At 47.2% G+C, this 17,298-nt stretch overlaps 1 protein-coding gene across 1 annotated transcript in view; it reads left to right on the top strand.

The window, feature by feature from the left end:
• camsap3 (calmodulin regulated spectrin-associated protein family, member 3) overlaps nucleotides 1-17,168 on the top strand; it is a 111,646-nt gene extending 94,478 nt beyond the window's left edge. The window contains exons 10-17 of the mRNA XM_061905230.1: nucleotides 1,828-1,897; nucleotides 1,969-3,982; nucleotides 4,123-4,241; nucleotides 4,311-4,603; nucleotides 4,666-4,759; nucleotides 4,836-4,948; nucleotides 6,470-6,588; nucleotides 15,792-17,168. Of these exons, the coding sequence (XP_061761214.1) occupies nucleotides 1,828-1,897; nucleotides 1,969-3,982; nucleotides 4,123-4,241; nucleotides 4,311-4,603; nucleotides 4,666-4,759; nucleotides 4,836-4,948; nucleotides 6,470-6,588; nucleotides 15,792-16,091 (3,122 nt within the window). The 3' untranslated portion in view covers nucleotides 16,092-17,168. The remainder of the gene's footprint in view (nucleotides 1-1,827; nucleotides 1,898-1,968; nucleotides 3,983-4,122; nucleotides 4,242-4,310; nucleotides 4,604-4,665; nucleotides 4,760-4,835; nucleotides 4,949-6,469; nucleotides 6,589-15,791) is intronic.
• Nucleotides 17,169-17,298: the final 130 nt, after the last annotated feature.

Genomic DNA, 17,298 nt, shown 5'->3' with positions numbered 1-17,298 from the left:
TCTGACATAATATTGTGAGAGTCCAGTCCATAGTGTATCTAACATAATAGTGAGAGTCCAGTCCATAGTGGATCTAACATAATAGTGTGAGAGTCCAGTCCATAGTGGATCTGACATAATATTGTGAGAGTCCAGTCCATAGTGGATCTGACATAATATTGTGAGAGTCCAGTCCATAGTGAATCCAACACAATATTGTGAGAGTCCAGTCCATAGTGGATCTAACATAATATAGTGAGAGTCCAGTCCATAGTGGATCTAACATAATAGTGAGAGTCCAGTCCATAGTGGATCTAACATAATAGTGAGAGTCCAGTCCATAGTGGATCTAACATAATAGTGAGAGTCCAGTCCATAGTGGACCTTACATAATATTGAGAGTCCAGTCCATAGTGGACCTAACATAATATTGAGAGTCCAGTCCATAGTGGACCTAACATAATATTGAGAGTCCAGTCCATAGTGGACCTAACATAATATTGAGAGTCCAGTCTATAGTGGACCTAACATAATATTGAGAGTCCAGTCCATTGTGGACCTAACATAATAGTGAGAGTCCAGTCCATAGTGGATCTAACATAATAGTGAGAGTCCAGTCCATAGTGGATCCAACATAATAGTGAGAGTCCAGTCCATAGTGGATCCAACATAATAGTGAGAGTCCAGTCCATAGTGGACCTAACATAATATTGAGAGTCCAGTCCATAGTGGACCTAACATAATATTGAGAGTCCAGTCCATAGTGGACCTAACATAATATTGAGAGTCCAGTCCATAGTGGACCTAACATAATATTGAGAGTCCAGTCCATAGTGGACCTGACATAATAGTGAGAGTCCAGTCCATAGTGGATCTGACATAATATTGTGAGAGTCCAGTCCATAGTGAATCCAACACAATAGTGAGAGTCCAGTCCATAGTGGATCTAACATTATAGTGAGAGTCCAGTCTAGACTAGGAAAAAAATAAAATAAAATAAAAAGACTATACAATGGGAGCGATTCAGATGTTATTAGACAAATTTACTCGGATAATTCTGGAAAATCCCTTATCTGCTCATTGTGTTACTAGTGTTTTAGTGCGATTATATGGTCGTACTTGTACAACCTGAAGGTCGGACCCCCACCTTCCTTCAGCACCAGTCGACGGGTGGCGGCGATGCCCATCTCTGCCCTCCGCAAGGGACCCTCTTCGAAACACTATCTTTCAAAATGACCGCTGCATAATACACTGTACTTTGTGTGTGTGGTCTAATCCAACCGTGTTCGCTTGACCGCTCTGTTCCATAGTAAAGCTTGACTGTCATCTTTCGGGAATGTAAACAATGAAACACCGGCTGTGTTTGTGTTGCTAAAGCCGGCCTACTTACAGCTTTCTTCTTTGATGTCTCCATTTTTTATTGAACAAATTGCAAAAGATTCAGCAACACAGATGTCCGGAATACTGTGGAATTTCGCGATGAAAACAGACGACTTATAGCTGGGAATGATGCTGGAACAAAATGTCCTCGACAATCCGAGACGTCACCCGTCATCTTATCGAGACGTTTCAGCAGGATATTTCGGCCCGAAATTTTAAATTGCTTTTTTGTCAACTAAACCGGTAGGCCTTAGTAGGCCTTTAAAGTACCGTAAGATTGTTTGTTAAAGTAAAGCCAATAATACCATTTTTCGTGGTCCCCTTTATGAAGAAAAGTACAGAAAAGTATCGAAATACATTTCGGTAGCAAAATATTGGTATCGGGACAACACTACTGCTCACAAGTGTTACATATCTGAGTTATTGTCCAGTGCATGCCTTTACAGTCCTGTGTCTCACTGTACCTAGGGTCTTTGAATCAGTCTACCTCAATGTCTCATTTAGAAGGAGTCGGAAAGTCTTGGACTAAGAAACACAGGTGTGTACTCGCCGCTACGTCACCACGCTTGATGCGTTCTTCTACTTACACTTTCTGATTGGTTTCATCAGGCCCCTGTCGGCCGTGTCCTTCAGCATCCCTTTCGGCCTGGACAGCGACGTGGACATCGTGATGGGCAACCCTGTGATGACCCGCTCTGTGAGCTCGGACCAGCTTCACCCGTCCAATCATAACACGACACGGGCCACGTTTAGTCCTCCGGTGGACCTCGGCACGCCACCTGCTTCCAACGGCGTCCACAGAGCCTCCTGGTCCACACAGAGTCCCAGTCATCCTGTAGTAATGGAGAACGGCGTCTCCCCGACTGAAACCGGAGAGCTGCCGACCATCGAAGAGGCCCTGCAGATTATTCACAATGAAAGTAAGATGGAGCCTCGCTTGCATCCTGACGGCGCTCCTGACGGCTTCTACCTGCACTCCCCAGACGACCCGGCTAGCTCGAGACACCACGCCAACTTGCCGTCCGTCAGCTCGTCTGCTCCGACGCGTTCAGGAATGCTTCACCGGCCTGCGAGAGAGTCCAAAGACCCCACTCGGACTAGAAACGCTTCTGAATGCTCAAGAGACGACGACTCGGTCTTAAGAGACGGCAGCGTGGACTCGGACGCGTCGGAAGACACCCCCCGGGCTCAGTCCACTCCTAGCACTCCTGCTGGCGCACACGCAGATAGACGCAGCAGTAAGGAGGGGTCGGACAGCGGCGTGAAGATGACCAGCTTCGCGGAGCGCAAGAAGAAGCAAAGCGAAGATTCTCGCAAAGTCAGCGACCCAACTATACCCCAATCCACCTCCTGGGAGATCAAGTCCGAAGAAAGCACCAGCCCACAGCTCAATAACGAGATGTCCCAGCTCGGGGTTCGTCTCGAGGAAAAGCGGCGAGCGATCGAAGCCCAGAAGAAGCGCATCGAGGGCATCTTCGCAAAGCACCGGCAACGGTTGGGCAAGAGCGCTTTCCTGCAGTTGAAGAAGGAGCAGCGGCAGGACGACGGCGAGGCCGAAGGAGGTCAATTCAGCCCCTCCTCAACGGAGGAAGACCTCGCTCGGTTGACTCTGGAGGAGCGGCTGACTACTATGGAAAGAGGAGAACCCTCTGTGAAAGACAAAAGTCAAGGTGGACCCACCAAGGAGAAGGCCAGTACGCCAGCAGAGAAGGGTGAAAAAGCGGCACCGCTTGGAGACTACAACAATGCCGTCTCCAAGCTGACTGCAGCCCTGAGTTCTCTGCAGAGTGACATGCAGCGACTCACCGTGCAGCAGAACCAACTCATTCAGAAGAAAGCTTCCAGCAACAAATCCTGGGTCGTTCCGCCCAGCCCCAAGACCTCCACCCCGACCCCATCCCCTGCCCGCTACTCACGGGAATCCACTCGGGACTTAAATTCAACAACCCCTTCGCCATCCCGCAGGCTCACGAACCACATCACTCCTCCGAAGTCTCCCCAAGTGGTCCATCGTAGAACCCAGTCAGTGCCCCCTAAGAGCCCCAAACAAAGTCGCCACTCAAACCCAAAGTTCCCGGCCATGTCGAGGGCCATTACGGCGCCGCAGAGTGTGGACCGCATCCCCCACCTCCGCCGCGTGAACCCCTCGCAAACTCAAATCCATACTTCTTCCTCGTTTACCATCGGCGACTCTGAGAGCTTCGACGCCCTCCGCTCTTTGGCGGGGACGCCCGATTCCTCAGTGACACTCACCCCCATGACGACACCCTCCCAGACTCCCCGTCCGCCCGCAATTGACACCCTCTCCGAAGTGGGCTCCATTGACTATGAAAGTATATTCGACATTGAGCACAGGTCCTCGCGAGGCCACGCGGCTCGGAAGGAGGGGCCGGCAGGCGAGGGCTGCAGTTCTGGCGCCCCGTCAGAGTGCTCCTTTGAGAGCGATGCCGCCCCTGCAGGGGCTGTGAACGGAAAGCGGAGTAGCCTGATTGAGATCTCGCTGTCTTCTCTGCAAGGGGACGGAGAGGAGGAAGAGGACCAAATACCCGATCCTTTCTCAGACTCCATGAGTGACACGACCGAGCCAGAGACCAAAGGAGGAGGGGTTGGATTTTTCTTCAAGGTAAGATGTTTGGTTTTCTTAAGACCAAACTTCTTATGTTTGTTGTGTGCTTGTGCAGTTTGGTTGGGGATCCCTCAGTTTCTAAGAGAATTACGAATCCTGGAACTGGGATACGTTAACGTACTGTATCTTGTTGCCAGGATGCCAAGGAGCGACCGGAGGATGAGATGGCTCTGAAAAGAGCCGCATTGCTAGAGAAACAGCAGAAAAGAACGGAGGAGATGCGGAGACGCAGACTGGAGCAGGAAAGAGAATCAAAGTGAGAGTTGATCCAAAGACTTTTGCGCAATCACACACCAGTTTCCTCACCGGCTTACCTGTACCACAGCAAACCTCAGTGGATGGTCATTGAAGGCTGGGGCAATAAGAGCGAGGACCAACCGCACACCCCCGGGACCCCTCCGGCACCGGGGACCCCCCCGGCAGAGAGAACGCCCCAGCGCAGAGGAGAGTTCACTCGGCAGGAGTACGAGCGCAGGCATCAGCTGAAGATCATGGAGGATCTGGACAAGGTGCTGAGGCAGAAACCCACCACGGTGCGCGGGGTGAAGAAACAGAGACCCAAGACCGTGTTCCGGGACGACTCGGCCCTGGCGCACAGCCCCGTTAAAGGCCTTTTGGGTAAATAACTGCACACGTCTATTTCCAAACATGGCCAAAATGCCCGCCTTCTTATTTTTTAGGCGGCAGGCTGAATAAAGTCTACTCGCACTCCACCATGAACCTGTCCTCCATGGCCAATGACTCTGGAGGCCTGACTGTCAGGAGGTCTACCAGGTAACACAGAGCCGTCATTCTTCAACCGAAGGTCTAGAGACGTGGACGAAAATGTATTTTTTTTTACTCCAAACAGTCGCTCCCACTCGCCTTCCCGCCTCATGTCACCGGGACGAATGAGTGCCCACAACGGAGACTGGGAGAACGGATCCACCGTCTCCTCTACCGCTTCCATCCCAGAGTACACAGGTTGGTAGGACAACCATTTGCTTTGATCCTTTTTATATTTTTTTTCTGGCTTGACTTTTGTGGAATTCTCCTCCAAAACACTTGGGGGCGGGGTTTTCCTGAATGAACCACATCGCTTGTTGACGAGCTTAGTTGTAACTAATTGTCAACGAAGCCACTAGGGATCGGTGATCAATACGGTAACAATTCCGGATACCTGGGAAATTTACCTACCGGGACGGTATAGCTCGGTTGGTAGAGCGGCCGTGCCAGCAACTTGAGGGTTGCAGGTTCGATTCCCGCTTCCGCCATCCTAGTCACTGCCGTTGTGTCCCTGGGCAAGACACTTTACCCACCTGCTCCCAGTGCCACCCACGCTGGTTCAAATGTAACTTAGATATTGGGTTTCACTATGTAAAGCGCTTTGAGTCACTAGAGAAAAGCGCTATATAAATATAATTCACTTCACATAATTCACTACCGTATTTCCTTGAATTGCCGCCGGGTATGTAGTATGCGCCTGCCTAGAATTACTGCCGGGTCAAACTTGTTTCGCAAAATATTGTTTTTATTAGCGCATGTCTACAATTTCCACCGGGTCAAACTCGTCACGTCACGAGTGGCACTTCACCTGTCATCATTTTCAAAATGGAGGAGGCTGATTTCAATTATTTTGGAATCGCATAAAGGGAAGAAGATTAAGAGCTATTCAGTAGGATTTAAGGTCCAAGCTATTGAATATGCTAAAAAGAACAGTGAGCAGCTATGTTTTATTAATATACCGTAGCTGCGTGTGTCAAATATGAGTCATTAAATGACTCCCGCCTCCTGGTGGTAGAGGGCGCTAGTGATCCTTCTTGCGGCTACTCGGCTGCAGAAGAAGAGACAACAAGCAGCAAGAGTGAGCAGCCATCGTTTATTTGCACTTTTAACATGGAGGATTACATATCTAAAATAAAACAGCTTTCTAAACTGGACTTTCAATCGAAGCAGGAGGTAATAAAGGAAGATCTCCATCGAGACAGAGAGACTTTTAAAACTGAAGAAAGATAAGGAAGACTTCTATAAACAAGTTATCGGTGCTTTTGATCAGAAGGAGCTGCGCATGGACTTCATTTATTAGTAAAAGTAAGACCATAATAACGGTTTTTTTTGTTTAATTTGCTTTCCATGATGATATCCTTACATCACACTCAAATTTATATGCGCAGGCCTAAATTAACCGCATGCCTTTGGTAAGCGCCGGAGTGAGAAGAGGTTTTAAATTAATTATTCAAGGAAATACGGTATACTGGACAGTACCAATTTTGATACGTTGTGTGTTTTCAAATGTGTTAGTAAATGTTAAATAGAAATAAGTATAAATAGTAAAATCCAAAGGTTTAGACACACCTTCTTATTCAATGTGTTCTCTTTATTTTCATGACTATTTACATTGTAGATTGTCACTTAAGGCATCAAAACTATGAATGAACACATGTGGAGTTATGTACTTAAAAGAAGGTACTTGGATCACTTACTTTTCTTGCTTTTTTTTTGCAGGACCAAAGCTATATAAGGAGCCCAGCTTCAAGTCCAACAAGTTCATCATCCACAACGCCATCACACGCTGCTGTCTGGCCGGCAAAGTCAACGAGCCGCAGAAAAACAAGATCGTGGAGGTGAGCCCGACGGAAGTAAAGTGAATAATATTTATATAGCGCTTTTCTCTAGTGACTCAAAGCGCTTTTACATAGTGAAACCCAATATCTAAGTTACATTTAAACCAGTGTGGGTGGAACTGAGAGCAGGTGGGTAAAGTGTCTTGCCCAAGGACACAAAGGCAGTGACTAGGATGGCGGAAGCGGGGATCGAACTTGGAACCCTCAAGTTGCTGGCACGGCCACTCTAGCTATACAAGCTTAGAGATGTCCGATAGTATCGGACTGCCGATATTATCGGCCGATAAAAGGTTTAAAATGTACTATCGGAAATTATCGGTCTGTTTCAAAAATGTAAATTTATGACATTTTGAAACGCCGCGGACGTAGGGAGAAGTACCGAGCAGTTGCGTCTCCCACACACGACTGCAGCGTGAGAATTTTACTTGCGACTCTTGATGACCTCATCAAACCGCCGCCAGCGGAGCATAACAACGACAAGAGTGTGTTGTTGCCGGTGCTGTAGTCGTGGCTAACAAGCCAGCTCGCTCTGTGACTGACTAGCGACACCATGTCTACGGTTTTGGATTATTTTAAAGTGTCTCTGACGGATAAAAAAAAAACTGGCAATTTGCAATGACTGCAAAAAGTTGGTTGTGTGAGGAGGAACCAAGAAGTCTTCCTTTTAATACGAGCAATTTGATCTCCCAGCTCTTCGAGAATCATATGGAAATACACGATGGATGAAAAGCAAACAGCGAAAATAAGTAGTACCACCCGTCTCAACGCAGCATTTCAGAAGCTCTGGCTGACTGCCAGGCCACTTCAAGCACTCACCACCAGCTTGCAGAACATTTTTTGTTACCTATACAAATACGTTAGAGCAGGGCAGATTTAGCCCAGTTTATAATTGCCTGTTATACAGTATGCCAGGCAGTCTTGCACTAAAGGAGGACTATGTTATTGTTGACTTTATGACACACAAGGGTCGGGAACCTTTTTGGCCGAGAGAGCCATGAAAGCCAAAAATTATTTTAGAATTTTACTTGCGACTCTTGATGACCTCATCAAACCGCCGCCAGCGGAGCATAACCACGACAAGAGTGTGTTGTTGCCGGTGCTGTAGCCGTGGCTAACAAGCCAGCTCGCTCGGTGACTGACTAACGACACCATGTCTACGGTTTTGGATTATTTTAAAGTGTCTCTGACGGATAAAAAAAACTGGCAATTTGCAATGACTGCAAAAAGTTGGTTGTGTGAGGAGGAACCAAGAAGTCTTCCTTTTAATACGAGCAATTTGATCTCCCACCTCTGTGAGAATCATATGGAAATACACGATGGATGAAAAGCAAACAGCGAAAAAAAGTAGTACCACCCGTCTCAACGCAGCATTTCAGAAGCTCTGGCTGACTGCGAGGCCACTTCAAGCACTCACCACCAGCTTGCAGAACATTTTTTGTTACCTATACAAATACGTTAGAGCAGGGCAGATTTAGCCCGGTTTATAATTTCCTGTTATACAGTATGCCAGGCAGTCTTGCACTAAAGGAGGACTATGTTATTGTTGACTTTATGACACACAGGGGTCGGGAACCTTTTTGGCCGAGAGAGCCATGAAAGCCAAAAATTATTTTAGAATTTTACTTGCGACTCTTGATGACCTCATCAAACCGCCGCCAGCGGACCATAACGACAACAAGAGTGTGTTGTTGCCGGTGCTGTAGCCGTGGCTAACAAGCCAGCTCGCTCGGTGACTAACTAACGAAACCATGTTTACGGTTTTGGATTATTTTAAAGTGTCTCTGACGGATAAAAAAAGAAACTGGCAATTTGCAATGACTGCAAAAAGTTGGTTATGTGAGGAGGAACCAAGAAGTCTTCCTTTTGATCTCCCACCTCTTCGAGAATCATATGGAAATACACGATGGATGAAAAGCAAACAGCGAAAAAAAGTAGTACCAACACAGTTGGAAAAACAAAACTACAACAAAATCCACCCCTCCCAAAATTTCAGAAGCTCTGGCTGACTGCGAGGCCACTTCAAGCACTCACCACCAGCTTGCAGAACATTTTTTGTTACCTATACAAATACGTTAGAGCAGGGCAGATTGAGCCCGGTTTATAATTTCCTGTTATACAGTATGCCAGGCAGTCTTGCACTAAAGCAGGGGTAGGGAACCTATGGCTCGCGAGCCAGTTGTGGCTCTTTTGATGACTGCATCCGGCTCTCGGATAACTCTGAGCTGACATTGCTTAACACGATAAATAATGAATAATTCCACTTGTAATCACAGTGTTAAAAATAACGTTCAAAATATAAAACATTCTCATGCATAATAAACACAACATTATTAATATTGCTACTACGGATAATTTGATCAAAAATTCCCTAAAACAGCCCACTACCTATAATGTAGGTTTTTTAAACATAAGATCATTGTCTCCCAAAACGTTGTTAGTTAATGATATTATCAGAGACAACAATCTTAACGTCATCGGTCTCAGCGAAACCTGGCTTAAACCAAACGACTTTTTTGCGCTAAATGAGGCATGTCCTCCTAACTTTACACATGCGCATATTGCCCGTCCGCTTAAAAGGGGTGGGGGGGTCGCACTAATATACAACGAAAACTTTAACCTTAGTCCTAACATAAATAATAAATATAAATCGTTTGAGGTGCTTACTATGAGGTCTGTCACACCGCTGCCTCTACACCTGGCTGTTATCTACCGCCCCCCAGGGCCCTGTTCGGACTTCATCAATGAATTCTCAGAGTTCGTTGCTGATCTAGTGACACACGCCGATAATATAATCATAATGGGGGACTTTAATATCCACATGAATACCCCATCGGACCCACCGTGCGTAGCGCTCCAGAGTATAATTGATAGCTGTGGTCTCACACAAATAATAAATGAACCCACGCATCGCAACGGTAATACGATAGACCTAGTGCTTGTCAAGGGGATCACCGCTTCCAAAGTTACGATACTCCCGTATACTAAAGTATTGTCCGATCATTACCTTATAAAATTCGAGGTTCAGACGCATGTTCGTCAAACTAATAATAATAATAACTGCTATAGCAGCCGCAACATTAATACGGCCACAACGACAACTCTTGCTGACCTACTGCCCTCGGTAATGGCACCATTCCCAAAGTATGTGGGCTCTATTGATAACCTCACTAACAATTTTAACGACGCCCTGCGCGAAACCATTGATAACATAGCACCGCTAAAGTTAAAAAAGGCTCCAAAAAAGCGCACCCCGTGGTTTACAGAAGAAACTAGAGCTCAGAAATTATTATGCAGAAAGCTGGAACGCAAATGGCGCACGACTAAACTTGAGGTGCACCATCAAGCATTTAGTGATGGTTTAATAACTTATAAACGCATGCTTACCTTAGCTAAAGCTAATTATTACTCAAATCTCATCCACCGTAATAAAAACGATCCTAAATTTTTGTTTAGTACGGTAGCATCGCTAACCCAACAAGGGACTCCTTCCAGTAGCTCCACCCACTCAGCTGATGACTTTATGCAATTCTTTAGTAAGAAAATTGAAGTCATTAGAAAGGAGATTAAAGACAATGCGTCCCAGCTACAACGGGGTTCTATTAACACTGACACGATTGTATATACGGCGGATACTGCCCTCCAAAATAGTTTCTCTCGTTTTGAGGAAATAACATTAGAGGAATTGTTACAACGTGTAAATGGAATAAAACAAACAACATGTTTACTTGACCCTCTTCCTGGGAAACTGATCAAGGAGCTCTTTGTATTATTAGGTCCATCAGTGCTAAATATTATAAACTTATCACTTTCCTCGGGCACTGTTCCCCTAGCATTCAAAAAAGCGGTTATTCATCCTCTTCTTAAAAGACCTAACCTCGATCCTGACCTCATGGTAAACTACCGACCGGTGTCTCACCTTCCCTCCATTTCAAAAATCCTCGAAAAAATTGTTGCGGAGCAGTTAAATGAACACTTAGCGTCTAACAATCTATGTGAAACCTTTCAATCCGGTTTCAGGGCAAATCACTCGACGGAGACAGCCCTCGCAAAAATGACTAATGATCTATTGCTAACGATGGATTCTGATGCGTCATCTATGTTGCTGCTCCTCGATCTTAGCGCTGCTTTCGATACCGTCGATCATAATATTTTATTAGAACGTATCAAAACACGAATCGGTATGTCAGACTTAGCCCTGTCTTGGTTTAACTCTTATCTTACTGATAGGATGCAGTGTGTCTCCCATAACAATGTGACCTCGGACTACGTTAAGGTAACGTGTGGAGTTCCCCAGGGTTCGGTCCTTGGCCCTGCACTCTTCAGCATCTACATGCTGCCGCTAGGTGACATCATACGCAAATACGGTGTTAGCTTTCACTGTTATGCTGATGACACCCAACTCTACATGCCCCTAAAGCTGACCAACACGCCGGATTGTAGTCAGCTGGAGGCGTGTCTTAATGAAATTAAACAATGGATGTCCGCTAACTTTTTGCAACTCAACGCCAAAAAAACGGAAATGCTGATTATCGGTCCTGCTAGACACCGAACTCTATTTAATAATACAACTCTAACATTTGACAACCAAACAATTAAACAAGGCGACACGGTAAAGAATCTGGGTATTATCTTCGACCCAACTCTCTCCTTTGAGGCACACATTAAAAGCGTTACTAAAACGGCCTTCTTTCATCTCCGTAATATCGCTAAAATTCGCTCCATTCTGTCCACTAAAGACGCTGAGATCATTATCCATGCGTTTGTTACGTCTCGCCTCGACTACTGTAACGTATTATTTTCGGGTCTCCCCATGTCTAGCATTAAAAGATTACAGTTGGTACAAAATGCGGCTGCTAGACTTTTGACAAGAACAAGAAAGTTTGATCACATTACGCCTGTACTGTATATACCTTTATATACATATATACATACATATATACCTATACTGTATATACCTTTATATACATATATACATACATATATACCTATACTGTATATACCTTTATATACATATATACATACATATATACCTGTACTGGCTCACCTGCACTGGCTTCCTGTGCACTTAAGATGTGACTTTAAGGTTTTACTACTTACGTATAAAATACTACACGGTCTAGCTCCATCCTATCTTGCCGATTGTATTGTACCATATGTCCCGGCAAGAAATCTGCGTTCAAAGGACTCCGGCTTATTAGTGATTCCCAAAGCCCAAAAAAAGTCTGCGGGCTATAGAGCGTTTTCCGTTCGGGCTCCAGTACTCTGGAATGCCCTCCCGGTAACAGTTCGAGATGCCACCTCAGTAGAAGCATTTAAGTCTCACCTTAAAACTCATTTGTATGCTGTAGCCTTTAAATAGACTCCCTTTTTAGACCAGTTGATCTGCTGTTTTTTTTCTTTTTCTTCTATGTCCCACTCTCCCTTGTGGAGGGGGTCCGGTCCGATCCGGTGGCCATGTACTGCTTGCCTGTGTATCGGCTGGGGACATCTCTGCGCTGCTGATCCGCCTCCGCTTGGGATGGTTTCCTGGTGGCTCCGCTGTGAACGGGACTCTCTCTGCTGAGTTGGACCCGCTTTGGACTGGACTCTTGCGACTGTGTTGGATCCATTGTGGATTGAACTTTCACAGTATCATGTTAGACCCGCTCGACATCCATTGCTTTCCTCCTCTCTAAGGTTCTCATAGTCATCATTGTCACCGACGTCCCACTGGGTGTGAGTTTTCCTTGCCCTTATGTGGGCCTACCGAGGATGTCGTGGTGGTTTGTGCAGCCCTTTGAGACACTAGTGATTTAGGGCTATATAAGTAAACATTGATTGATTGATTGATTGATTTTAAGCCATCCATCCGTTTCTACCGCACCTGTTCAAGAAGTTGCGTTAATGGTAAGAAGTTATTTATTTATTATTGGTTAGTGTGGGGCTTGCCCTCCTGGGGGTTCTTCAGACCACCAAGCACCGACATGAGAGTTTTAGGGTTACAATATTTATTTATTTTTTTTTCCAATAAGACCCTCAGTTGCTTTCCAGCAATTGTATTTTTCTCTTTCGTTTTCGCTCGCGCTCTGGCTCCAGCCCCAGCCCCAACCCCGTCTCTCCTCCTGGCTGCTGCTTATAACAGAATGACAGGTGATTAGATAACAAGGCCCAGGTGGGCCGTCTACGCACCTGTCGCTGATTTAGAGGCCGGTCCTGGCACACCCCAGTTCACTGCAGGCCCACAGGCCACACCCCCCTCCACAGTTAGCTTCAGAATAACAATGTTATTATAAAGAATAAGAGACCTATTATACTCTAGAAATGTTGGTCTTACTTAAAAATGCACGTGTTTAGTTGTGTTCAGTGTTAAAAAAAATATTATATGGCTCTTACGGAAATACTTTTTAAAATATTTGGCTTTTTGGCTCTCTCAGCCAAAAAGGTTCCCGACCCCTGCACTAAAGGATGAATATGTTATTGTTGACTTTATGATTTTAGTATACTCTGGACTGAAGCCGCGTGCCTTCATTGTTTTTGTAGCTGTTGTTTCGAGGCACGTTTGAAAAAAATTACAAAATAATGCACTTTGTGGAAGTCAAAGTATAGTATTTCCCATAGTTGTAGTGGGTCTTAGGGAGAGCATGTCCCAAAGTCCAAGCGGCATGTTAAAAAAAAATGCACTTTGTGACTTCAATAATAAATATGGCAGTGCCATGTTTCGCTTTTTTTTTTCCATAACTTGAGTTGATTTATTTTGGAAAACCTTGTTACATTTTTTAATGCATCCAGCGTGGCATCACAACAAAATAAGGCATAATAATGTGATCATTCCAACACTGTGTATATTCCATCCATCCATTTTTCTACCGCTTATTCCCTTTTGCGGTGGCGGGGTGCGCTGGCGCCTATCTCAGCTACAATCGGGCGGAAAGCGGGGTGCACCCTGGACAAGTCGCCACCTCATCGCAGGGCCAACACAGATAGACAACATTCACACACTAGGGACCATTTAGTGTTGCCAATCAACCTATCCCCAGGTGCATGTCTTTGGAGGTGGGAGGGGCCTATCCCCAGGTACGTGTCTTTGGAGGTGGGAGGGGCCTATCCCCAGGTGCATGTCTTTGGAGGTGGGAGGGGCCTATCCCCAGGTGCATGTCTTTGGAAGTGGGAGGGGCATATCCCCAGGTACGTGTCTTTGGAGGTGGGAGGGGCCTATCCCCAGGTGCATGTCTTTGGAGGTGGGAGGGGCCTATCCCCAAATGCATGTCTTTGGAGGTGGGAGGGGCCTATCCCAGGTGCATGTCTTTGGAGGTGGGAGGGGCCTATCCCCAGGTGCATGTCTTTGGAGGTGGGAGGGGCCTATCCCCAGATGCATGTCTTTGGAGGTGGGAGGGGCCTATCCCCAGGTGCATGTCTTTGGAGGTGGGAGGGGCCTATCCCCAAATGCATGTCTTTGGAGGTGGGAAGGGCCTATCCCCAGGTGCATGTCTTTGGAGGTGGGAGGGGCCTATCCCCAGGTGCATGTCTTTGGAGGTGGGAGGGGCCTATCCCCAGGTGCATGTCTTTGGAGGTGGGAGGGGCCTATCCCCAGATGCATGTCTTTGGAGGTGGGAGGGGCCTATCCCCAGGTTCATGTCTTTGGAGGTGGGAAGGGCCTATCCCCAGGTGCATGTCTTTGGAGGTGGGAGGGGCCTATCCCCAAATGCATGTCTTTGGAGGTGGGAGGGGCCTATCCCCAGGTGCATGTCTTTGGAGGTGGGAGGGGCCTATCCCCAAATGCATGTCTTTGGAGGTGGGAGGGGCCTATCCCCAAATGCATGTCTTTGGAGGTGGGAGGGGCCTATCCCCAGGTGCATGTCTTTGGAGGTGGGAGGGGCCTATCCCCAGGTGCATGTCTTTGGAGGTGGGAGGGGCCTATCCCCAAATGCATGTCTTTGGAGGTGGGAAGGGCCTATCCCCAGGTGCATGTCTTTGGAGGTGGGAGGGGCCTATCCCCGGGTGCATGTCTTTGGAGGTGGGAGGGGCCTATCCCCAGGTGCATGTCTTTGGAGGTGGGAGGGGCCTATCCCCAAGTGCATGTCTTTGGAGGTGGGAGGGGCCTATCCCCAAATGCATGTCTTTGGAGGTGGGAGGGGCCTATCCCCAGGTGCATGTCTTTGGAGGTGGGAGGGGCCTATCCCCAAATGCATGTCTTTGGAGGTGGGAGGGGCCTATCCCCAAATGCATGTCTTTGGAGGTGGGAGGGGCCTATCCCCAGGTGCATGTCTTTGGAGGTGGGAAGGGCCTATCCCCAGGTGCATGTCTTTGGAGGTGGGAGGGGCCTATCCCCAGGTGCATGTCTTTGGAAGTGGGAGGGGCCTATCCCCAGGTGCATGTCTTTGGAGGTGGGAGGGGCCTATCCCCAGGTGCATGTCTTTGGAGGTGGGAGGGGCCTATCCCCAAATGCATGTCTTTGGAGGTGGGAAGGGCCTATCCCCAGGTGCATGTCTTTGGAGGTGGGAGGGGCCTATCCCCAGGTGCGTGTCTTTGGAGGTGGGAGGGGCCTATCCCCAGGTGCATGTCTTTGGAGGTGGGAGGGGCCTATCCCCAGGTGCATGTCTTTGGAGGTGGGAGGGGCCTATCCCCAGGTGCGTGTCTTCGGAGGTGGGAGGGGCCTTTCCCCAGGTGCGTGTCTTTGGAGGTGGGAGGGGCCTATCCCCAGGTGCATGTCTTTGGAGGTGGGAGGGGCCTATCCCCAGGTGCATGTCTTTGGAGGTGGGAGGGGCCTATCCCCAGGTGCGTGTCTTTGGAGGTGGGAGGGGCCTATCCCCAGGTGCATGTCTTCGGAAGTGGGAGGAAGCCGGAGTACCCGGAGGGAACCCACGCAGTCACGGGGAGAACATGCAAACTCCACACAGAAAGATCCCGAGCCTGGATTTGAACCCAGGACTGCAGGACCTTTGTATTGTGAGGCAGACGCACTAACCCCTCTGCCACCGTGATGCCCCTCCATCCATTTTTCTACCGCTTATTCCCTTTTGGGGTGGCGGGGTGCGCTGGCGCCTATGTCAGCTACAATCGGGCGGAAAGCGGGGTACACCCTGGACAAGTCGCCACCTCATCGCAGACTGTGTATATTGTTATCGGTATTTAAGAGTTGGACAAAATGGGAATAATGGCAAAAAAGCCATAATCGGACATCAAAGTCCACCCTGACAAGATGTCATTCTCAACCCGTCTCTCAGGAAATGGAGAAGAGCGCCGCCAACCACTTCCTCATCCTCTTCCGGGACTCCAGCTGCCAGTTCCGGGCGGTCTACACCATGAACCCGGAGACGGAGGAGCTGTCTCGCCTGACCGGCATCGGCCCGCGCCTCATCACGCTGGACATGGTGGAGTCCATCTACAAGTACAGCTCCGACCGCAAGCAGTTCACCGCCATCCCGTCCAAGACCATGTCCATGAGCGTGGACGCCATCACCATCCCCAACTACTTCTGGCAGAAACGCCCGGGAACCCCCAAGAAGCTCGGCACCCCAAAATAAACCAGTCAGGATTTTTTCTTCCTTTTTTGACCAATAGGGGGCGTTTCTACTTGCTTTTTCCCCTCCTTCTTCTATTAGTAGCAACTGGAGTGGTGGACTCTGAAGTAAGTACAATCACGTGCCAAGAAAATGGACGAACGACTCAAAATCAAAGCTCCTTCATGCCTTGCCTTACTTGCCCTACTTGCCGGGGTCCAACACGGGACCACCTCACTGCCTTGCTTCATGACTTCCTACCTTTTTCGCTGCCTTTCCTTTTTTTCCATCCTAGGGCTTACTTCTACTATGACTGGAAATGACCGCTCTCGTACCGTCGGGGCCATTCATCCCGTGCGGGGTTGCTATGGAAACGCTGCGTGCGCGCGAGTCCCCTGCTGCAAGACATCTGGATGTTTTTCGCTGGATAAATCAACTCCCTTAAAAGACAACGAATGACTTTTCCTTATGACACATGAAGGACGACGTATACGTAATGCTGATTTGACACCTAATGAATGATAAGTTCTTTAAAAAAATGTACGCTCGAAATAAGCTCGATCGCGTTTCGGTCGAGGGATTGAAACCCTTTTTTTGGGTCAGGTTTGTAAACTTGGAAGGGTTATCACTCAAGTCTCCATGATGAGAATGTAAACGGCCAAACTTTGTACTGCTGTAGTTGCCGGGTGTTGTTGATATCTTCTTCCTTTGTGCGATCACTGGCTGCCTCCAGCAAATGAATGACGTTTAAAAATAGAAAAAAAAATTGGACGAAAGCAACTTAATTTGTGCACATGGGACTACGGATGCGTGTATTTATTTAACAATAGAATGTGGTTTATGCAATAGCTTCATTTTGATTCTGTGCAATCTTTCCCGCCCCTCAAAATCCTTGCCGCCCGGGGGGTGTATTTATTTAGTTTGCTTTAGATTTGATGTTCATTTTTGGGGTTCTTCTAATGTCGGTTACGGTAGTTTTTTTTCCCCCTCATAACGTTTTTTGTCATCAAATCTGTGCCAGTACTTGTATGTTTTTTTTTTTTTTTAATTCATCGGCTTTCTTTGCATCAGGACCAGAATAAAAATCGTTTTTAGATCGTTTTTTTTTATGTTCCTGTTTCATTTTTATTTACTTATTTTTCTTTTCTTTTTTTTACAAACCCCGTTTCCATATGAGTTGGGAAATTGTGTTAGATGTAAATATAAACAGAATACAATGATTTGCAAATCA

Source organism: Nerophis ophidion, linkage group LG07 (assembly GCF_033978795.1).
Source record: "Nerophis ophidion isolate RoL-2023_Sa linkage group LG07, RoL_Noph_v1.0, whole genome shotgun sequence".
Lineage (NCBI taxonomy): Eukaryota > Metazoa > Chordata > Actinopteri > Syngnathiformes > Syngnathidae > Nerophis > Nerophis ophidion.
This window is presented reverse-complemented; position numbering and strand designations above follow the sequence as displayed.